Genomic DNA, 24,317 nt, shown 5'->3' on the forward strand with positions numbered 1-24,317 from the left:
AGTAGTGACTAATCTTAAAGTCAATAGTATACACCATGTTTTCTTTTTTTGGGGGGGTGGGGAGGGAACAAGACCTTTGGCTAGATCATCTATATATTCTTCGGTTTTTGGAGGCCGTTGAAGCGTCGCATATTATAAGTTTTTCCTAATATCCTTTAATTCTGTAAAATAGTCTCTTGTCTTCCTGTTTTGAAGAATGTCCTCTATTCCTGAAATAAGTTTATGCAAAGCTATCTGGCACAATAACAGGATTTTCAAAGAAAGGAATTCAAAGAAAAAAGGAGTCTCTCTTTCGCTATCTGTAGTTTCTTGCTTTGCAAGGATTTTCAGAATTTTAAGGTTTGTCTTCGCGAAAATAAAGAAGGATTTGATATGATGTTGACCTTTGAATTATAGTTTCGGCGATTATATATCCTCTTTGAAAGTAATAAATCACTAAAACAGATAAATTCAGTGGTATTCTTTTCCAACCTCTGTTTCGCTAAAGCTAAGAAAATCGAGTTTGCGCTTCAAATAGTTTCCATTTCCAAAGAAGTCTTTCAGTTCAGTTTTGGCGTGGAGTCAATTATAGTTCTTTGTGGTTTTAGCCATGGGAGATCATGATGAATAAGGTCAGTCACCTTAACCCTCTTACTAAGGTACTGTCTTAACTCGAAGGCTCTCTATATAGCTAGAGTCTTGCAAAATCGGCTATTAACTGTTCTAGAAACATTTAAATATGTCTACATTGAATCAGGGTTCTCCACATTATGTCCTTATTGTTGGAGATTCCATGCATAGGTAGAGAGGGAATACAAAAATTTTAAGGGTTCTGTGTCCTTTCTCTTATTAAAGGAGTTTGACCTATCTTGTAGTTCATTGCAGCTCGTATTTAGATGATTTTATTTGTCTTTGATTGAGGATAGAAAACGGCCTACTTACAATGGGAATTTACTGATCTTGGCTTTTAGCTAGGACTAATTAAAGCCAATCAGACTTGAAAAAGGATTTATACTTGGCTGAAAAATTCTAGGAAAAAATTTGGTTGGCTCAAATTAGCACTAGTTCGTTCTTGGTATTAATCAAATCTCACAGTGAGCAGACCTTAAGTTATACCTTTATTGGTAGCAGCTTGGTAAATTTGGGAAGGATCTTGTTCAAGGTCATACGACAACTTAAAGAATCATCCTTTTTCGTCCAATATAAACTTTTTTAGTTTGTCTGGGCAAACTATTTAGAATTAATTGGGTGGTCTTTCCATAGCTTCTAGAGTGTGGATAAGAGATCAGAATAAATGAGAGAAAAATTAAAGCCGACATCTACTTTCCAGGAAATCTCAGAAAAGCCATTTAACTTCTCCCGTTTGTGCTGGAGACAAAGATATTTACTTTTATAATATTTACTTTTATGAACCTTACGTTATCAGAAGGTGTGAATTTCGTTTTGTTTTTTCAATTAAACGGAGTAGAATTTTTTTTCAAGTTCAGGAAAGGGCAGCCCCTAAAAATGTTTGAGCATAGCTCTAGCATAACTCGAAAAACTCGAAAAACCAGTTCAAAAGATTTATCATTTGAGCAATTTTGTCCGCTCTGGGTGTTTCATATAGTGTGTTCCCTGCTTTGATTAACGAAATTACTGAAAAAAGGAAAATACAATTTGTAGTATTTTAGTCAAATTTCACAGTCAAACTACAAATTCTGGACAGCTTTCGATAGTAACTAGCCCCCTGAGAAAATTCGTTAGTGGACCTTTTGTCTTTGAGACTGTCAGCCGAAGCTGAGGCATTTTATCTCAGGATGATGCAAAATAGTACCTGTTCTTTCGATCATCTTAATTTATGTGTAGATTTATCATGTGTCAACAGTTCTTGTAATTTCGCCAATGCTTCTAGGTCTTCGATCCCACTTAAGAATCAAAATTCGTCAAAAAAGAGAAAATCTACTCTGGTCATAGTCCAGGCTACGTCCAGATCGGTCTCATGCCACCGTCAAGTGCCTTTAAGCCTAAACTTTCCAGGTCGATCCCTGAGTCGGTTCCCTGGTCAGTTCCAGTAAAAAAAACTCTCCTAGACCTATTTCGGTGGCTTCGTTTCAGTGTAGTAATCGACACAAACCAGGTGATCGTTTTTTATTGAATGTACTAAAAATGAAATTGCTTCAATCAGTAGCTCATGACTTCTTTTCGAGAGTACCCCCGCCGTCTCTTTTTTCCCAGATTTCCCCCGAAGTATTGAACCTCACTTCCGATAGATTTACACCCCTAATTTCAAACCTTCAAAATGATATGGTGTACAGGAATGCTACTACTCCTAATCCTGGGAGTTTGAAGTCCCTAGTTCCCCCTTCTGGTCACCCTATCACTTGGCAAATCGATCTTGAGCCTAACCATAGTAGCCCCATCCCTGCTAAATATAATAAACCCCATCCACCCCAAGAAACGTCCATAGACCTCCTCACCCCCTAACTTCTTTTTCCAATCGTTTGCCAGATAAAACAGGTATTTTTAGTACTCATAATAGTAAAAATAAGAATAATAAATTACGTTACCATTTCCCTGGGTTGTTATTAAGTAATGCAGAAAGCCTTAATTTTGAAAAAAACTTATTGGGCTTGAATTTACGATGAATAAGCTAGCATCAGATTTAACTTGTATAACCAAGGTTAAATCCCAAAACCTGGATACTATTGAAGGTGGCCTATTTTAATGAGTTTAATAGACTCCGCCTGCATGATCATTACCTTGGTAAAGAGGGTGGAGGGGTAATGTTTTTTTGTCATGATAATTTGTCGCCAAGGGAAGTGAACGTTCCAGGAATAAATGAGTATAAAGAAATAATTTTGGTTAAAGTTGAACCGAAAGTTCTGACACGCCCATTAACTAATATCATTGTTGATTGTTTTTATTATTCACCCGGCCAAAAATTGGTACAGCGTAAAGATTTTTTGGAAAAACTCCATGCATCACTTGATTACCTCCAGTCTAAACACCCAAATGCTGGAATCCTACTTATCGGTGACGAAAATGAATTAAATACATGTCATCTTTGTTGGGAAACTAATTTAAAACAACTTATTAATATCCCAACCCCAAAGATGGTACTTCCTTTGACATTATTTGTACAAACATGCATTGACTCTATCAAATACCCAATTCCTTCCCCCCACTTGGTGACAGTTATCATTTAAGGCTTTGCTAAATCAAACAGTTCGTGGCAACGAACTGTAGTAAGGAGCAACCCGGCTCAATAGTAAACGAAATTCTAAAAAACGAAATTTTGATGCTAAAAGATCTTGAATTATTGCTTCACTTGAGTTACATCATCAACTCCTTGTTCGGTAAATTTTTTACAATAATATTCATTTTTCTCCGTTGTGCTTCATGATGGCAGAAGGTTTCTTCCCTTACAATTTCTCGTATCTCATCAGTCTGCTGGGAAGTCTGGGTGTATTTTTCTTCAGTTTTCTGCAACCGAGAGTCAAGGTCCAGAAATGCACCATCTACATATTTATGCATTTCTTCATAGCTAGGCTTCTGGGCAAGCTCAGTTCGTAGCAGAGCTATTTTAGATGAAATCTGTCGGACTGAAATATCAATTCTTGTAATCAAATCAAAGAGCACCTGGGTCTCAGCAGAGAGTTTGGGTAGCTGTCTACCAGGTGAAGTAAATGGGGGATTTGGGTCCTTTCTCGAATCAACTGGGTTCTCATCCACTGTCTGGTGTAATGGGGTGTTATTTCATGGATTGTTGCCCCTGTTTGTAGCACTGAAGGCTGGACTGTAAGTATTTGTTGCTTGCCTGATTCTGGTTGTTCGGGTCATTTTTATAATTTACTTCGTGAGAGTTTAACAAGAAAAAGGACAATATAATGAGTACAGTAAACTAGCCTTTGTTTCTTGGTTTTATAAAATAGACAAGACAAGACTTTTCCTCTATCAGAATAAAAACAGTGCTGGTTGTAGATATATCTGATTAAGATAATCATGACTTCTTATCACCTTTCTATTCTCCTCTCACCTTTATCGTAATATAATTGTTTATAATATCAGAAATTATAGTTATTTTCGCAACTGCTTAATCCTGACCTATATCATATATAGGCCATGAAAATATCAATAAGAGAATTCACAGCTTCCAAGGGAATTTATACTCAAGTTTCAAAATAATCCGCTTATTTATAATTCTTTTGGCCACTGAATTAATTATTATGAAAATAATGGATATCGGTCAGGTAGTGACGATAATCCTTTGCCAAATATTAGTTACAGGTTCAATCCAAAAATAGGTCCTCACACCTTGAACTCTGAATCATTACGTATCGAGCCATATCTTTTACATCCTCTCCATGTCTAAATTTCTGCATTAAATTCAGTTTTTAGGCATTTGGTGCCACTGTTCAGATGTCTAGCCCTTTGAGGATTTTTTTTGGGAAGTGAGGTCAAAATACAAAAGCGGCATATCTTAGGCCAATTTATGAACAAGGGTCAAAAAAGAAATCTCAGAGAAAATGTTGCTCCTCATTGTGTGTAGGTATTAACGTTACTTTTCCCAAGGTAGGTTCTAGCGAACCATTTTTCTTTTAATTGCTTCTTCTGTCTCTTTTTAAAGCACAACTGAATCTCCTGGAATTAAATTATATGGCTTAATGCCTCTTTTATGTCGTTTGCTCATCTTTTCCTCTCTGGGGGGTCATGAGGACCCCCATGTGGGATTATACCAGACGTTGCCGTCACTTGTTAGTTCTATGCAGTGACATGAAAGTTGAACCATAAAGCTTTTTGACGAAAAATGGACGAATGTCATCAGAAAGTTTAAAGTTGCCTTTACCCTCAAGATCTCAATAGTACCTTGTCCTTGCATTAGATAATACAAATTTTAGAAATAATGTTGAATGCGCTACGCAAGCATATATTCAGGGTGACAGGTATTCAGTCCCTTTCCCTAAACCTATTTTTACTATTTCTTATTCTGGTAATTACTTCGAAATTTTAATGATTTATGACATTTTTTGTATGATTATTATTTTTTCTTCAAATTAGCTTCTTCTCTCAAATCTGCCCACCCCCGCTGCTCAAATACATTTTTGTGCGTGCCTGGTCTTATGGTTGTGGCTTCATTTTACAAAAGATCAGGCATTATTCTCGTTTTGTAAAATGCCTCGATTGTTTTGATAAAACTCTCCTATTTAAGTTTAGTTTATTACCTTTCATGCTTTCTAAACTGTTTTCCGATTTTTAATTTGGAGAAAAACATATCGTGCCGCATTGCAGGAACTATTGGAACTTATGGGTCTCTGGCTAAAAGGCTATTTCTTTTCATGGATAAGCTTCGTTCCTCCTTATGAAATATTGGCAAAATTTCCAACCTTCGCTCACGAAAGGACATTCAAACTTGTTTTTTTAGAGTTTTTCTTTTAGAGTTTCGTGGCAGTTAGATATGGAACTATTTCACGATTTTTATTTTTAAGTAGAAATAAAATAAACTTGGTTTGCAAACTTCACACATCAGGGCCTTTTTTTTAAAGAAGGATGGTAATTCTCGAACTTAGTATTTTTATTAAATGGTGAGGATGAAATAAGTCAGAAGGCGGGCAGCAATGGAGATTATCATTTTTGATCCTTAGTTTTAGCTATTAGTTCAATACATGACCAAGCCAAGAACCCTGAAGCAAAGCATATATTTCGTATTTAACTTTTCACTTTTCAAAGGAGGAATTCAGCCTCTTGCAGGTATGTCGGTTGGAGAAAAAGGGAAACATATTCTTTCTCCTTGTTTTAATTGAAGATTTTTTTTCGGTAAACTTTTTTTTCGGAAAAATAGTGAGAAAACCACGAAACTGCACTACTTTTTGAAAAAAAAACGTTTTACTTCCCTCTCCCAATACATTTTGGCTAATTGGAACTCCTGGATAGTGGACACGTTCTACTAACTGTTGGGGCATACTTGTTATTTTTGCAGAGGGAGGGATCCTTCGTAGTCAGTTTAACCTGTTACCAGCATACTAATAGCAAATATACTTCATTATATTTTTATATGTATTGTAGGCCTGTTTTCAGTCTTTTTTGTAAGCCACACCCCTTCAGATAATGTTTGCCGGTAGTCCCCAGTTTCTAGTACTTCCTTCTCCGCAAAAATGTGCGCAAATGCGCAGGACTTGGGTGGCCGGTTTCAAAAGAATGTAAATTAAGTGGCGATATATGGAGGTTGTTCTAAAAAGGGACAAAATTAAAGTTTTTTTCTGTCCCACAACCCTATATAAAAGTTTTAATGATGGTTTGAAAATTTAAGTTCTATTAAATTCTAAATGCTTTTAATTTAAAAACTTTTTCCACAAAATACATTTTTCAGAGAAAAGTAAAGAGCTAACTAAAAATAAAAAAGAGCGGAAATAAAGTTAATTAATTTTACAAACGCAATACTACCAAAAAATAACTATCGGTAAATAAATGGAACCCAAAATGAACAAAATTCAGAGGCAACGCTATAGCGTTGCCAATAGTTAAGACTATACGACACCAGTGTTTTATTATTTATTAATTTATTTTTATCCCCAGAGGCACTCCATATGGACTAAGTGATCGTATAAGCTTTATAGGGGGCTCATTTGAATGCAAATCAAAAGTTCTAGTGCCCTTTTTAAGAGTCAAAAGTGATCGGAGGGCAACTAGTCTCTCCCCCACGCCCTTATCCCCCAAATGCATTCGAAAAATTGAGATTGCCATTCTGTTAAAAATAGTTCAAAAGTCAGATAACAAAAGCTCCGGTTTTGACTAAAATCCCCAGGTCCCGGGAACAGGCGTTCTAAGTTATGCCCTGGGGGCATGTACGGTTCTTACGGGAAAGATGCTCATAAACTTCCGAGAGGGCTCATTTGCTTGGAAACTGATAGTTATACTTCACTTTTTAAGAGTTATAAGATATCTGATGGTAACTATTCCCCCCCCCCAAGTCATAAGGTTTCAATAGGCTGTTATTTATTGTTTTTTTTCTTCTAGAGGTACTTCGTTGGGAACAGGTAGTAGTCCTCCAATCTCTTAAAACTTTTAAGAGGGCAATTGTTATAAGTTACTCCTGGTGGTATAAAAGGTTTAATGTAAGGGATGATCACATTAACTTGAGACATTGCTCATATAAATGAAAATAGAAAGTTCTAGCTGTCTTTTAAGAATCATCTAAAGTGATCTGAGAGCATATCCCCCACACTCTCTTTTCCCAAAATGTATCTGATTAAAATTTTGAGATAAAATTAAGTTTAAAACAGTCCAACGGTCAGATGACAAATTAGTCGGGTTCAACATACCCCCCTTCGGTCTAGGGAAGGGTTTTAACTAATACCTAGGGGGGGGGGGAGTTTTTATGGAAGAGATGGTCGTATACACTTCAGAGGGGATTTAAATGATTAGAAATTGAACGTTCTAGTTTTGTTTTTTCGGGTTATTAAAAAAACATGGCATATTATATAGTGGATCTCCTGAATGCGTTGATTTTTGAATTAAAATAAAAAAGTTGTGGGCATTAAGTCATGGCTAATTGTAGAAAAAGCCAAGACAGATAGTCCAATTGAGTGAGAAGAAAAACCTGGCATTAATCCCCCCCCCCTCATTGCTGTCGTTACAATCTCCCACTTATGCTACACCTCTCTTGTCACTCCACAATGCCGAACTAGAGTCAAGCCGTTGAGGTTCTATCAGAAGATTCACTGTTCATCACGCTCGGTCCTTCCATTATAATGGGAAATTTCCATTCTATATATAGCTAATCCAGCCCTATATACTGATTTTGGGTGATGGTCAATTATTACCCCTCTCCCGCCCTTGGGAGATCGCTCTGAGTTATGGAACTTCATAATTGCTGCTTTGATACTTTGTTAACTTTAATACTTGGATTTAGTGATTTACTACGGTTTACGGTTTACGGTGGCAACTTCGGTTTACGGTGCAAGGGTTGTAAGTTAAGGAAGCTGCTCATTGTTACTTTGATACCTTGTTTACTTAGATGTTTCCTATAACTTGTTATTTTTTTTTGATATTGTTACTTTGATACTAGTTTTGACACTTTGATGTTTGAAAGTTGTTTCAAAGTTATTGAAAGTTGTTTGATGTTAGAAAGAATCGATTTTAAAATAATAAATTGTCTAAAAACTTGAAACTTTTTGCAATAAAAAATGATCAAAAATTAGTTAAAAATCCAGAAATAGAAATTTTTCAAAGAAAAGTATAGCCCATATTAAACCATATTCAAGTATAGCCCATATTAAACAGGTATATACAAATACCTGTTAAAATTCAAACTCAATACGACCAGAAATAGTTATTAAAGAACAAATGAAAGCAAAAAGAAACTTAAATAAACAATCACAGAAAAAGCATACAACGAGTACTAATATAAATGAATAAATAAATCTTAAGATAAACAATTTTTAAATTGAATATGCAAATAAAGCTTAAAACGAAAAAAAATTTACTATTGAAGTAAAATGAAACCCAAAACAAACAGAAATTAAATAAATAATTACTGCAAACAAACGTAGAATAGATATAATATAAACTAATAAATGAATTTTAAAACGAGTGGAACTTAAACTAAATATACAAATCAAGCCTGAAACGAACAAGAATCACTACAAACAAGTTCGGGTAACGCCTCCTTTTCTCACTGTATAAGTCTAAAACCTACTGCGTCATTGATGTTTTACTGAAAACGAATTATATTACAAATATTTTCTTTTGTACTTAAAATTGAAAATAAACTTTAAAATCACACCAAAATTTTTAACTCATGAGCTTTCAGCAATTAATAAAATTATACCACAAACATCCACTTTAATTTTGTTTGTTCTTTCCAAGACTGTTCAAGACATCTATAGTTTCACTATAAACCCAAAGAAGTATCACAAATATTCCTATAATTCTCGGATAATGGACCTTTGTAAAGACAAAGAAACGCAAATTTCTTGAAAAGCTCTTTATAAAACAGATGTTTTAAAACAAAAGTAAAGAGTCATGTTGCTAATTCAAAGAAATAGAGATAAAGTCATATTTCTGTCATATAAGTCCAATTATCGTAAGTCAAACTGACAACGAACGGAAATCTGCCTTTTAATAGCTAAGCAGAATGACAGGTTGAAAAACATCACTTTTTGCAGGTTCTGCATGGATTCTATGTTGGAAGTTATAGAGACTCTAAAGATTTGGACCAGCTGCGGCAAAACGGAATAACACATATTTTGGCGATCCATGACACAGCAAGGAAACTTTTTGATGTAAGTTCAGTCTTATTTGAATCATAATGTTAATTAATTTCCAATAAAATATAATATTAATATCCATTATCAATTAGTTAGGCACCACATTCAGTTCTTACTTTCTACTTTAAGTAGGTTCAAAGTTGGAGCTTTGTTCCTAATTTATTTTCCATTAATTTAATTTTGTCCTGCTTCAAAGGGCTATTCCGGCCTATCAAAACAATAGTTTCCATTTCTGAATTTTCTTTTGCCTCCACCATCCAATTTCTTGTTTAAAGCTTTGGATTTTATTGAAACTTGTCAATCACTACTTATTTAGATGTTAACTTATTACGACAAACACTGCTATTACAAACTTGTTAAGTAAGACTCCCATAGGCGAAAACACTGGTACATACTTTTTTACCATTTCATACCCTTTTTGTTTTAAGCTTTCGCATTGCCCACCTTCTAAAATTCTACAGAGGGATAACCCTATACTTTGAGATTCCAGTTTTCTTTTGGAAAAGGAGTTTCGTTTCTGATGTTCCGCTTGACTCCCCCATCAAATTCCTTTTTTGAAGTTTTGAAATCAATTGAAACTGACCAATCATTGCATATAGTTTGTAACCATGAACTGTTTGACAAATACTAACCAGCGATATGTTTCTTTTGCTATATGATTATTTGGAATTTCGGTGTCCGGCGCTTCTTACTTGGATGTTTATTACAACAGGTTCTGCTGCTAACAAACTTGTTTGTTAAGACACCTATAGGCGAAAACACTGTTATATAGGCATACTCCTCTATCTCTTCCTGTTTCGATCCTGTACCTTCTGAAATCATCCAGAGGGAAAATCTCATACTTTGATTTTCCAATTTTCTTTTTGAAATTCAATTTTCGTTTATGAAATTCTTTTTGCCTCCACCATCAAATTCTTTTTTTGAAGTTTTGAAATTAATTGGAACTGGCCAATCGTTGCATATAGTTTGTAACCATAAACTGTTTGACAAATACTAACCAGCGATATGTTTCTTTTGCCATATGATTATTTGAAATTTCGGTGTCCGGCTCTTCTTACTTGGATGATTCTTTATTACAACAAGTACTGCTGCTAACAAACTTGTTTGTTAAGACCCCTATAGACAACAGACTGATGAATACTCCTCTATCCCTTTCTACTTAAAGCTTTCGTTTTGAACACCTTCCAAAATTTTCCAAAGTGATGCTGTTTTCCTTCGGGATCCCAGTTTTCTCTTAGGACAGCTTGGGATATTAAATAGAACATCTCGATAAAATGAAGTCTTTACATGACCGTGTTTAAGTTCGACAATTTGTAAAAGTGCAAGGTTTAAAAAAAATCAAAAGAAACCTTTTTTGGATCAATCAGTTGATCGTAATGATCTGTAAGTAAAGAGGGACTTGACCTATTAGTAACTAAATATTAGGGATAATATATTTATCAAAAAATAAGCTTTTTATATTGATAGCAAATATTTAAAGATCATTAAGCTTAAGTTACCAACCAAGAGTTATAAGCCAGATTAAATTTGACTAATTTTCTTGGAATCCTACGAATCAAAAGGAAACTTGGAATCAAAGGGAATTCTGTCAAAATTTTTAAGACCACTACTTCAATTTGATCATACCCAGTAAAAAAAAAAAAAAAAAAAAAAAAAAAAAAAAAAAAAAAAAAAAAAAAAAAAAACACTGATTTTGCAACATACGATTCAGTTGGGTCTGAGTTAAGTTTTTTGTACGTTGAAATGTCTTTTAGAATTGTTTATATTTTACGATAATAATCATTTTTTTCTAGGATTACTACCGTCTTTCTCATATCAGCTTTGTTATTATTAGAGAATCATCTTTTTTTTAACTCTTTCAGTTTTTGTATATCTTTATTCTTAAGGTTTTCTTGAGAATTACCAAAATTTTTCAAAATATTCACGACCCCTAGTCTTAAATCATGTACATTATTAACATCTTTTGAAAACACATGAATCCCCGTTTCAATCTTTGAAATTATTTCTTCTACCGTACTTTTTAGGATTTAGTCCGAATTTTATACCTTTTCTTAAGGATTTCATTTTGTTCTTTGGTTGCTTTTCTTTTCCTTAAATTAGTCACACCAGGGCCTGGGAAATGCTTAGGTTTAAACGATAATATTTTTTGTTTTTCATATACCCTTTTTAATTGCAAAAATTTGTGGCTTAATCTTTCCCTAGATAACCTTAAAAAATGTTCAAAAGAATTTATGAAAATTGAATTATTTTCGATTATGGCAAAAAAAGCCAATATAATTATGCAACAAAACTTTAGAAAATTGTGAAGTAAATAAAATAATCCCAAAATCGTTTCGTTTCAAGTATCATTTAAATAAATATAATGAGGCTAATCACACGAGAAAGGTAAATTACTTAAATTTAAACCATGTGTAGAAAGATAAACGTTTCCAGAGATCACAAGTTGTAAAAAAATAGATCCTCAAAAAAATAGCCTTTGTGGTTTTCTCAATGCGTATCATTTCCAACAAATTATATCAATTTTGGCCACCCCTGCTTTAGGACAATTGGCCAGCCCTAAAGTCTTAGAAGTTCTTTACCGAAGTTATTTTAAACTTGTGCGTATATAGCATAGTTTATGTCCATTCTAATTTTGTGCTTTTTATCTGAAAAAAAAATCGTTTTAGGATTTTATGCATGTTGAATTTCATAATATTTATGCTAAAGTTTGACTTTTTTGAATTTGTTTTACATAATAGAAAAATGGACCCTAAATATAAGGTTAGAGTTTTTTTAAGCGCAAGTTTAACTTTTTTTTATAATAGGATAATTAAACACTATTGTTTATCATTAAAACGCCGTTTCTGCGTTGAGAGACAGGGGGAATCGTCCTCAGTACCAGAATTGCGCTTGTAAAACAAATATATGTTCTTTCAAATAAAGGTGCGGATCTAAGGTCAAGTTTTGGGTGCCCCAATTAATGCAATATGAGGGAAGGTGTCGCCCTCCTCAGTACCAGAATAGCAGTTGTAGTCGGAGTGTTCAAATTAAGGAACGGATCTAGGGTCACGTTTTGAGATATTGGGTGCCCCTATTCTGCAATAATAAGGATGACGTCGCCCTCCTCAGTGCCAGAATTGAACTTGTAGACCAAATGTATATTCTTTAAAATAATTGGACAGATATAGAGTCGAGGCTTAAGGTTTCGGGTATCCAAATTTTGCAATAAGAAGGGAGGCGTCACCCTCCTCAGTGCCAGAATTGCAATTGTAGTCCAAGTATCAAACAGTTTGTGGTAACGAACTGTAGTAAGGAGCGACCCGGCTCAATAGTAACCAAAACTCTAAAAAATGAATTTTGATATCAATAGCTACATCAAAAGAATCGCATTTTAATGCTGATTTTAAATATATAAGTTTCATCAAGTTTAGTCTTACCCATCAAAAGTTACGAGCCTGAGAAACTTTGCCTTATTTAAGAAAATAGGGGGAAACACCCCCTAAAAGTCGTAGGATCTTAACGAAAATGACACCATCAGATTCAGCGTATCAGAGAATCCTACTGTAGAAGTTTCAAGCTCCTTTCTACAAAAATGTGGAATTTAGTATTTTTTGCCAGAAGACAAATCACGGCTGCGTGTTTATTTTATTTTTTTATTTTTATTTTTTTCTCCCAGGGGTCATCGTATCGACCAAGTGGTCCTAGAATGTCACAAGAGGGCTCATTCTAACGGAAATGAAAAGTTCTAGTGCCCTTTTTGAAGAGACCAAAAAATTGGAGGGCGCCTAGGACCCTTCGCACGCTCATTTTTTCCCAAAGTCAACGGATCAAAATTTCAGCATAGTCGAAAATCATAATAACTATGTCTTTGGGGATGACTTACTTCCCCACAATCCCTGGGGGAGGGGCTGCAAGTTACAAACTTTGACCAGTGTTTACATATAGTAATGGTTATTGGGGAGTGTACAAACGTTTTCAGGGGGATTTTATTTTGTTTGGGGGTGGGGCTGAGGAGAGGGGGCTATGTTGGAGGATCTTTCCTTGGAGGAATCTGTCATGGGGGAAGAAAAATTCAATGAAAAGGGCGCAGGATTCTCTAGCTTTACTATAAGAAAACAATGAAAAATAAACCTGAAAACGTTTTTTCATATGAAAGGAAGAAGTAGCATTGAAACTTAAAACGAACAGAGATTATTACGCATATGAGGGGTTCTAAAAATACTTTAGCGCAAAGAGCGAGGTATTTAGGAGGAGATAAATACCTTGCTCTTTATGCTAAAGTATTTTTAGTAATTTCAACTATTTATTCTACGGCCTTTCTGATTCAGGGGTCATTCTTAAAGAATTGGGACAAAACTTACAATTTAGTGTAAAGAGCGAGGTATTAACGAGGGTACAAACCCCCTCGTATACATAATAAAAATATAAGGTTATGAAAGTTTTTTTACGCAAGTTAATTCTTAAGTTACGTATATTTTTTTACTAATAAAAACGTTCGTTAAAAATTAAAAGTTCTAGTTGCCTTTTTAAGTAACCGAAAAATTGGAGGGCAACTTGGCCTCCTTCTCTACCCCTTATTTCTCAAAATCGTCTGATCTAAACTAAGAGAAAGCCATTTAGCCAAAAAAAGAATTAATATACAAATTTCTTTTAATAATTTATGTGCGGAGAGCCAAAACCAAACATGCATTAATTCAAAAACATTCAGAAATTAAATAGAAAAAAACTAATTTCTTTAGCTGAAAGTAAGGAGCGACATTAAAACTTAAAACGAACAGAAATTACTCCATATATGAAATGGGTTGTCCCCTCCGCAATCCCTCGCTCTTTACGCTAAAGTTTGACTCTTTGCCACAATTCTACTTTTTAAAACAATTAAAAGCTTTAGCGTAAAGAGCGAGGGATTGCGGAGGGGACAACCCATTTCATATACGGAGTGATTTCTGTTCGTTTTAAGTTTTAATGTCGCTCCTTACTTTCAGCTAAAAAAATTAGTTTTTTTTTTATTAATTCAAATGAAGAAACAGATCTAGGGTCAAGTTTTGAGATTTCTGGTGTCCTAACTCTGCAATAAGAGGGAAGGTGTCACCCTCCTCAGGGCCTATTATATATTATATAATATATATTCTTTCAAATAAAGGGACGGATATAGAGTCAAAGCTTGAGGTTTTGGGTGCCTCTCTTCTGCAATAAGAGGGAAGGCGTCGCAATCCTAAGTGCCAGCAGTGAATTAGTAGTCGAAATATATATTATTTCAAATAAAGGAATGGATATAAAGTTAAGGCTTGAGGTTTTTGGTTCCCCAATTGAACAATAAGAGGGAAGGCCTGACAATCCTCAGTACCAGAATTGAACTGGTAGTACAAGTATATATTCTTTCAAATAAAGGGGCGGATATGGAGTCAATGCTTGTGGTTTTGGTGCCCCAATTCTGGAACCAGAGGGAAGCTGTAACCCTTCTCAGTGCCAGAATTGCCCTTGTAAACCAAATATATATTCTTTCCAATAAAAGGATTCCAATAAAATAAAATAAAATAAATAAATAATGTATAATAATAAAATAATATAATAATATAAAATAGTATAATAATAATAATAATATAAAATAATATTCTCCTTTATATTAATGATTTGGTTACAGACCTGGGTCCATCAGTGCACCCAGTACTTTTCGCTGACGATAGCAACTTTTTCATCACCGGTCCTAATTTACCATCCGTTGTCGCCTCTACTCAAACCCTTCTAAATAGAGTAGAGGAGTGGTGTCTATTTAACTGCATGACCATTAACATCAAGAAAAGTCAGGTTGTATTATTTCGAACCCCTTACAAAAAAAATGAACCTCAGCAAGCACTTGGCCTAAAATATTCTACCAATCTCCTCCCACAGGTCGAAGTTGCCAAGTTTCTTGGTGTTCACATAGACTCCTCCCTATCATTTGCAACACACGTGTCCTACATCAGAGCCATAATTTTGCGACAGGTAAGTATGATTAATCGTGCGAATTATTTTCTTCCTCCCGATATCCTTGTCACCCTTTATTACTCTTTTATTTACCCATATATCTCATACTGTGGATCTGTTTGGGGCAACACTTTTCCTTCAGTTACAAATAAATTAAAATCTGCCCAAAACCGTGCCATCAAAGCAGTTTTTCGGCTGCCCCGACTATATCCCACCCAGGACTTGTACTCCGATTTTGGTATTATCCCTTTTGAACAAATCATCAAAAAATTAAATCTATACCTTGCATACTCCGCTTACCATAAAAATCTTCCTCCTCAATTATTATCTTATTTTAATATTAATAATTCTGAAGGCCTCTGTCTCCGTTCATCCAACCGTTCCTTCATTGTCCCCAAGTTTGTCTCTAGTTCCGCCCAGCGATCCCCCATTTATAAATCTATACTTCAATGGAATATAATACCCTCCAGTGTCGAGCTATCCACAAGTTTTCGCACGCTGTATAGCAATGTACTAAAATTTTGATATTATAACTCTCTAAATTCTTATTCAATTTGCTTTAGTTACTCATGTTTTCTCTTTTCTTTTTTTTTTTTTCTCTCTTCTTCATTTTCAATTTTTTGTGGTTATGGTCCTCAACAAGTTCGCTTCCAGGATCTTTATTATTATTGGTGTTATATTGTAGTTTTATTTGAATAAATTGAATTGAATTGAATTGAAAATGAAAGAACTGATCTAAGGTCAACTGTTCGTTACCACGAACTGTTTCGTTATATGAAAATAAATGGAACTTGAACTTGGACTTGGATTTAGGGTCAAGTTTTGAGGTTTTGGATGCTCCAATTCTGTAACAATTCTCCTCAGCAAAACCATTGCACTTGTAGTCCAAGTATATATTCTTTCAAATAAAGGATCGGATCTATGATCAAGCTTTGAGGTTTTGTTTGCCCCAATTGTGGCGCCCAAAACCTAAAACCTTGACTTCATACCAGTCCGTTCTTTTGAAAGAATATACTTTTGGACTACAAGTGCTATTCTGGCACTGAGGAGAGCAACGCCTTTCATCTTATTACAGAATGGAGGCACCGAAAACCTAAAGACTTTACCCTAGATCCATTCCTTCATTGGAAAAAAATACACTTGGACTGCAAGTGAAATTCTGGCACTAAGGAGAGCGACTTCTTCCCTCTTATTACAAAATTTGGGGACCCAAAACCTAAGAACTCGACTCTTAGATCCGCCTTCATTTGAAAGAATATATATTTGGAATACAATTGCAAAGCTGGCACTGAGGAGGGCCTGCAGAATTGAGGCACCCAAAATATAAAAACTCGATTGAATATCCGTCCCTTCATTTGAAAGAATATATACTTGAACTACAAGTGCAATGCTAGCACTCAGGAGGGCGGTGCGTTTCCTCTTATTACAGAGTTGGGTCACTCAAAACCTCAAACCTGGACCCTCGATCAGTTCCTCATTTGAAAAAAATATATATTTGGACTACAAGTGCAATGCTGGCACTGAGCAAGACGACACCTCCCCTCGTACTGCAGAATGGGGGCATCAAAAGCCTCAAGACTTTACCCTTGTTCAATCCCTTCATTGGAAAGAATATACACTTGGACTGCAAGTGAGATTCTGGCACTAAGGAGAGCGACGTTTTCCCTCTTATTGCAGAATTTGGGCACCCAAAACCTCAAAACTTGACCCTAGATGTGCCTTCATTTGGAAAAGAATATATTTGGACTACATGTGTAAAGCTGGCACTGAGGAGGGCTACGCCTCCACTCTTATTGCAAAATTGACGCACCCAATATCTAAAACCTTGATTTTATATCCGTCCCTTCATTTGAAAGAACATATACATGCACTACAATTGCAATACTGGCACTCAGGAGGGTGAAGCGTTCCCCCTTATTACAGAATTGAGTCACATAAAACCTGGAATCTCGACCCTCGATCCGTTCCTTCATTTGAAAAATATATATATATATTTAGACTACAAGGGCAATGCTGGCACTGAGCAAGGCAAAACCTCCCCTCTCATTGCAGAATGGGGGCACCAAAAAGCTCGACTTTATCCTTGTTCCATTTCTTCATTGGAAAGAATATACACTTGAACTGCAAGTGAAATTCTGGCATTATGGAGGGCGGCGTCTCCCCTCTTTTTGGCAGAATTTCGATACCCAAAACATTACAAGTGCAATACTGGCACTGAGGAGGGTGACGCCTCCACTCCTATTGCAGAATTCACGTACCCAAAATCTAAAATCTTGATTCTATATCCGTCTCATCATTTGAAAGAATATATACTTGGACTATAAGTGCAATGCTGGCACTTAGGAGGGCAACGCGTTCCCTCTTATTACAGAATTGGGTCACCCAAAACCTAAACCTCGATCCTTCATCCGTTCCTTCATTTGAAAAAAATGTGTATTTGGACTACAAGTGCAATGCTGGCACTGAGCAAGGCGATACCTCCCCTCGTATTGCAGAAGAATATATACTTGGAATACAAGTGCAATGCTGGCAGTGAGGGAGGGGGGCAACGCCTTCTCTCTTATTGCAGAATTGGATAATTTAATAAAAGGGGAGCCGTCACCCTCCTCAATGGCTGCATTTCCCTTGCAGTCCAAATATATATTCTTTCAAATAAAGAAACAGATTTAGGGTAAAATTTTGGGGTGTTGAGTGCCCCAATTCATCATGAACAGATCCTATAGCCAAAATTTAATAGCTGGAGCGCTAAGCCAGACCTTTCAACTACGCTGTTTAAAATGGCTGTCTCGAAATTTGAATTTGATGTGTTATGGGAATTGATGGGCTTGGGGGAGGGGGGCTTTTTGCCCTCCAATCACTTTTGACCAATAAAAACGGCACTATTACTTTCAATCTCCAATTGAATGAGCCTTTTTCTTAAAGTTTCCATGACAGCAATTGGCCATCTCAAAATTTGTATCAGATTCATTTCGGGAGAATAAGAGGTTTGGGGGGGGGGTATCCACCCTTCGATCATTTACGATCTTAAAAAGAGCACCAGTACTTCTGATTACCAATCCAATCAGTCCCCTCCGATATTTATTCGATCAACCTTTCTACAAAAACCTTATATACCCCAAGGGCATAACTTAAAACCCTTACCCTGAGGACTCTGGGGAGGATTTTCATCCTCAAAGATAAAATTTTTGGACCTTTCAATTATGTCGAACTAAATGGCGGTCTCAAAATTTTTATTAGATGTGTTTGGGGAAATGGTAGGTGTTGAAGGGGTGTCAGTTGCCCTCCAATTATACTTAAAAAGGGCATAAGCCCTTCCAATTTCCAATTAAATGAGCCTTTTTGAAGTTTCTACGACAACTCTCTCGATACGAAGTGCCCTGGTCTAAAAGAAAAAAAAAATAATGCATTGTGCTCATATCACATTTTACTTAGGCAGCGCTATTGCGCTGCCCATGATAATTGTTAGAATAAAAAAGAACATTCAAAGATTCCTTTATAAAAAGCTTTCTATAAAAATATTATTTGCCTCAAGGGCATAACTTAAAACCCTTGCCCTGAGAGATCGGAGGGGGGGGGCTCATCCTTAAAGATAGAATTTTTGGACCTTTAAATTACGTTGAACTAAATGGCTGTCTCAATTGTAATTGGATGTGTTTGGGGAAATGTTGAGCGTTGGAGGGTGGTTAATAGCCCTACAATCACTTTCGACTATTAAAAAAGGGCACTAGCTCTTTTAATTTCAAATCGAATGAGCTCTTTTCGAAGTTTCTATGACAACAAATGGCCATCTCAAAGTTTCTATAAGATGCATTTCGAGATAATACAAGGTCTGGAGTGGGGGGAGGGTATCCACCTTTCGATCACTCTGAGTCTTAAAAAGGGCACTAGAACTTCTGATTACCAATCGACTGAGTCTTTTTTGAAGTTTCTACGCCACTAAATAGCCATCTCAAAATTTAAACCAGATACATTTTGGAAACCCGTGCCCTGATGGCTCTGAGGGGGTGGGGGTTTCTTCCTCAAAGACATAATTTTCGAACCTTTCATTTACGTTGAAAATAAAGGCTGTCTCAACATTTTGATTGGATGTGTATGGGGAAATGGCAAGTGTGGGAGATGGTTAGTTGCTTTCCAATCACTTTTGACTATTAAAAATAGGCATTTAAATTTCCAATCGAATGAACTCTTTTGAAGATTCTACGACAATAAATGCCATGTCAAAAATTTCTGTCAGATGCATTTCGGATTAATACGAGGTTAGGAGGGGGGTCTCCGATCTCTTTAAGTCTTTAAAAGAGCACTAGAACTTCTGATTACCAAGCGAATGAGTCTTTTTCGAAGTTTCTACGACAACAAATAGCCATCCTAACATTTCTATCGGATGCATTTTGGGAGCCTTCGCCCTGAGGGCTCTGAGGGGGGGGATCTTCCTCAAAGACAACATTTTCGAAACCTTTCATTTACGCTGAACAAAAAGGCTATAACAAAATTTTTATTGGGTGTGTTTGGAGAAATGGCAGGTGTGGGAGGGGGTAGTTACCCTCCAATCACTTTCGACTATTAAAAGTAGCCCTTTCAATTTCTAATCGAATGAACCTTTTTCGAAGTTTGTATTACAACAAATAGCCATCTCAAAATTTCTGTCAGATGTATTTTGGGAAAATACGAGGTGTGGGGGGGGGGGGGTTTCCATCCTCTAATCACTCTGAATCTCAAAAAGGGCACTAAAACTTCTGATTAGCAATCCAATGAGTCCTTTCCGAAGTTTTTACGATCACCCTTTCTATATAAACCATATATGACACCAGGGTATAACATACAACCCCTGTCCTGACGGCTGTGGCGGGGGGGGGAGTGTCATTCTCAAAGACATAATTTCCGGACCTTTTAACTACGTTGTACAAAATGGCTATCTCAAAATTTTGATTGGATGTGTTTGGGGAAACAGTGGGCGTGGAAGGGGTGTTAGCTCCAATTACTATTGACTATAAAAAGGGCATAAGTCCTTCTAATTTGTAATTAAATGAGCCCTTTTCGAAGTTACTACGACAACTCTTTCGATACGAAGTACCCTGGTCTAAAAGAAAAAAAATAATGCATTGTGCCCATATGCTTTACTTCACTCTTTTACATCACTCTTTACTTAGGCAGCACTATTGCGCTGCCTATGATAACTGTTACAATAAAACAGAACATGAAAAGAATCCTTTAATAAAAGGATGGGGTAGATGCGTCTATATCTTAAGTTGTCAACAGGATGCGGGCCAGGATTGCTTCAGCCTCCGTAGAATGCCAAATATTATCCAGATTTTCAATCCACTTGACTGAATTTCTCCTTTACTTTACACCCTAAATTTTAAACTCAAAATGTAATTATAAAGCTATTGCGAAAACCTAAGGCTAATAAAATATATTCACAGAATATTTGAATATGCCAAACATTTAACTTGAAATATAGGATTAAAGTTTTCAAGCAAAAAAGCACAATTTTCTTTTTAATATTCCTGCAAATAACCCATAATAAAACTATATCCATGAAACAGCAAACTAAAATTAACTTTAGAAAATTTTCCCCGACAAAAGTCTTTCAAAGAAAGTTTAAGTTTCAAAGAAACTTAAAACAATCTGAATTAAAGTCATATGATATAAAACAAACAGAAATTACCATGGATGAAAACTTTAAACTTAAAATGAACAGAATTGAAATTGAATCATCAAGTAAAGCTTAAAATGAACAAAAGGAACTATAATGAAAAGCAGAGCTAGCCACCCTCCCCCTTAAAGCCCTAAAAACTTGAATGTAATTCACATTATACTGAAAAAAACTTGTTTTTGAAGATTGTGCTAGCGTCTTGTGTTTCTTCGATTTTCTTAATGTTATCAAACAGTTCGTGGTAACGAACCGTAGTAAGGAGCGACCTGGCTCAATAGTAACCAAAACTCTTAAAAATGGAGTTTTGATACCGATAATTACATCAAAAGAATTGCATTTTAATGCTGATTTTAAAAATATAAGTTTCATCAAGATTAGTCTTACATCAAAAGTCACGAGCCGGAGAAAATTTGCCTCATTTTAGAAAATAGGTGGAAACACCCTTTAAAGGTTATACAATCTTAACGAAAATCACATCATCAGATTCAGCGTATCAGAGAACCTCATTGTAGAAGTTTCAAGCTCCTATCTACAAAAATGTGGAATTTTGCATTTTTTGCCGAAAGACAGATCACGGATGCGTGTTTATTTGTTTTTTGTTGTTGTTGTTGTTTTTATTCCTAGGGGTGATTGTATCGACTCAGTAGTCCTAGAATGTCTCGAAAGGCGTCAATAGAACGAAAATCAGAAGTTCTAGTGCCCTTTTCTAGTGACCAAAAAATTGGAGGGCACCTAGGCCCCCTCCAACGCTCATTTTTCCCCAAAGTCACAGGATCAAAATTTTCAGATAGCCATTTTATTCACCGTAGTTGAAAAACCTAACAACTATGTCTTTGGGGACGAAGTACTCCCCCGCAGTCCCCGTGGGAGGGACTGCAAGTTACAAACTTTGACCTGTGTTAATATATAGTAATGATTACTTGGAATTGTACATATATTTTCAGTTTTTTTCGGTTTAGAGAGGGGAGAGTTTGGGGGGGGGGTTATGCGGGAGTATATTTCCACGGAGGGGCTTCTCATGGGGGGAAGAGAATTTCAATGAAGGTGGTGCAGGATTTTCTAGCATTATTTGAAAAAAACAATGAAAAAATAAATATGAAAAGTTTTATCTGCTGAAAGTAAGGAGCACCATTAAAACTTGAAACGAACAAAATTATTACGCATACGAGGGGTTTACCTCCTCGTAATACCTCACTCTTTACGCTAAAGTATTTTTAGTAATTTCAACTATTTATTCTACGGCCTTTGTGATTCAGAGGTCATTTTTAAGGAATTGGGAAAAAATTTAAGCTATAGTGTAAAGAGCGAGGTATCGACTAGGGGTGAACCCCCTCATATACGCAATAAAAACATACGAATATAGAAGTTCGTTACGTAAGTTAATCCGTAAGTTACGTATACTTTTTACTAATGAAAACGTTCGTAAAAAATTAAAAGTTCTAGTTGCCTTTTTAAGTAATCGAAAAATTGGAGGGCAACTAGGCCTCCTCCCTCGCTCCTTTTTTCTCAAAATCTTCCGATTAAAACTATGAGAAAGCCATTTAGCAAAAAAAAAATAATATGCAAATTTGTTTTAATTATTTATGTGCGGAGGGCCAAGATCAAAATATGCATTAATTCAAAACGCCCAGAAATTAAATAAAAAAAGCTTTTTTTTAATGAAAGTAAGGAGCAACCTTGAAACTTAAAACGAACAGAAATTATTCCGTATATAAAAGGGGGTTTTCCTCCTCAACACTCCGTTCTTTACGCTAAAGTTTTTTTTTACTGTTTTAAAAAGTAGAGCTAAGAGAAAGAGTCAAACTTTAGCGTAAAGAGCAAGGCGTTGAGGAGGAAGACCCCTTTCATATACGGAGTAATTTCTGTTCGATTCAAGTTTTAATTTTGCTCCTTACTTTCATTAAAAAAAAAACTTTTTTTAAACTTAATAATAAGGCAAAATGAGTGTTACTACTGTAACTGGCAAAGTTTATGTAGTGATAAGTATCCGAACTTAGTTTCTAAGAAAAGGAGTTAGGGGGCTAAAAACAAATGCCAAGAAAAGCTGATTGGTAGCTGCCGTTTGTGAATTTTCACAATGGCCCCAGTGTCTACTTTTATAAGTTTTTCATGGTATTTAAACAAACTCAACAAAAAGAAAATCCCAATACTATGAAAAAATTACAAATAAGAGCTATTTTGAATAAGAAAAGTGGTAATTTACCATTTTCGTGCTTTTCTAGGATAAAGAATATTTGTGCATATTGGCAGCAGACACACCGTCACAAAACCTGCTGAAGTATTTTCCTATCTGCAATGATTTTATTCACGAAGCCCGTCTCCAAGGTGGACAGGTTTTGGTTCACTGGTAAGCTTACTTCTTACAAATAGGGTATTTTATTTGATTAGATTAATTTTAAATAACAGTAAAGATTATATGGAATTATTTTTTACCAAATAGAATATATCTGTAGAGAGAGAAAACACGATGGAAAATACATATTCAGCCTAGAATCATGTTTTAAATCCATATAATCGGCTTGGTTCCTGCCAGTGTTGACATATCTATAAGACAAGTAGTAAGAATAATTATGTGTGGTAAATTTATACATCGATGATTAATGATGGTCAAACAGATGGCACTTCTTCATTATTCAGAACACAGCTAGGAATCTGGATATTAAAAATCAGACAAAAACTGACTTATATCTATCTGTATTCGGAGACACTTAGCTTAGGCTCAAGGGAAAAACTACGTTGTAGGTATATTTTAATTAAATATTTAATGTATAGAGTTGATATTTTAGTTAGGTTATATTTTGCCTGCAGCCCCACTACACTTAATCCCCCACCCCCTACCACCCCCCAAACGTAAAAATATATAGCCAAAATTATATATATCATGAAAAGAGAAATCACCAATGCAACAGCACAAACACACACACATAAAAAAAAAAGAAAAAAAAAAGAGACAGAAGGAGAAAAGGAAGACTGTTTTCCTAAATTAGTGATTAATATAGACCAGCACTTGAATGAGGCCTTAACCCTACTCATCCATACAATCACATAGGTATATATATATCCATCTCCCAAGCGTCTCATTTTTTTCTACCCGTGTACCTGTAAGTTTAGTCAACTTAGGTGTGTTCTGATTAATTAACAAGTACCAAGCGTTGTTATCTTTTTGAGCACTGGAGAAAATTTCAAGAATTAAAAAGAGACAATATTTAACTGATCAATATTTTAGGTTATTCCTTCTGCCTTTCTGTTGTCATACGAACACTATGATGTCGAAGAAGTTGTTATTCGTGACTGCGCACAAACAGATATACAGCGAAGGACCATACGGTGGAGTACCCAAATTCTAATAATCATTATTTTCAGAAACATTCCTGCATTATCCTGTAATATCCTTATAGCCATTCTCAATTCATGTCATTTCTCAATTAATTCACCAGTTTTGTGTCTTTTTTTCTAACCGTCTCCCAAAATAAATTTCTGCTTGTTGGCTGTTACCA

At 35.5% G+C, this 24,317-nt stretch overlaps 1 protein-coding gene across 2 annotated transcripts; it reads left to right on the top strand.

Moving 5' to 3' along the window:
* Positions 1 to 507: 507 nt before the first annotated feature.
* Positions 508 to 24,317, top strand: LOC136027852 (dual specificity protein phosphatase 22-like). 2 transcript variants are annotated; one of them, XM_065705267.1, is made up of 4 exons: positions 508 to 611; positions 9,123 to 9,239; positions 23,043 to 23,167; positions 24,047 to 24,317. In XM_065705267.1, the coding sequence occupies exons 1-4, from the start codon at positions 600 to 602 to the stop codon at positions 24,165 to 24,167; spliced, it is 375 nt and encodes a 124-aa protein (XP_065561339.1). In that variant the 5' UTR covers positions 508 to 599; the 3' UTR covers positions 24,168 to 24,317. The 2 variants fall into 2 exon arrangements, with proteins under 2 accessions (XP_065561339.1, XP_065561338.1); XM_065705266.1 differs by having other exon boundaries at positions 555 to 638.

This window comes from Artemia franciscana, chromosome 6 (assembly GCF_032884065.1).
Source record: "Artemia franciscana chromosome 6, ASM3288406v1, whole genome shotgun sequence".
Taxonomy (NCBI): Eukaryota; Metazoa; Arthropoda; class Branchiopoda; order Anostraca; family Artemiidae; genus Artemia; species Artemia franciscana.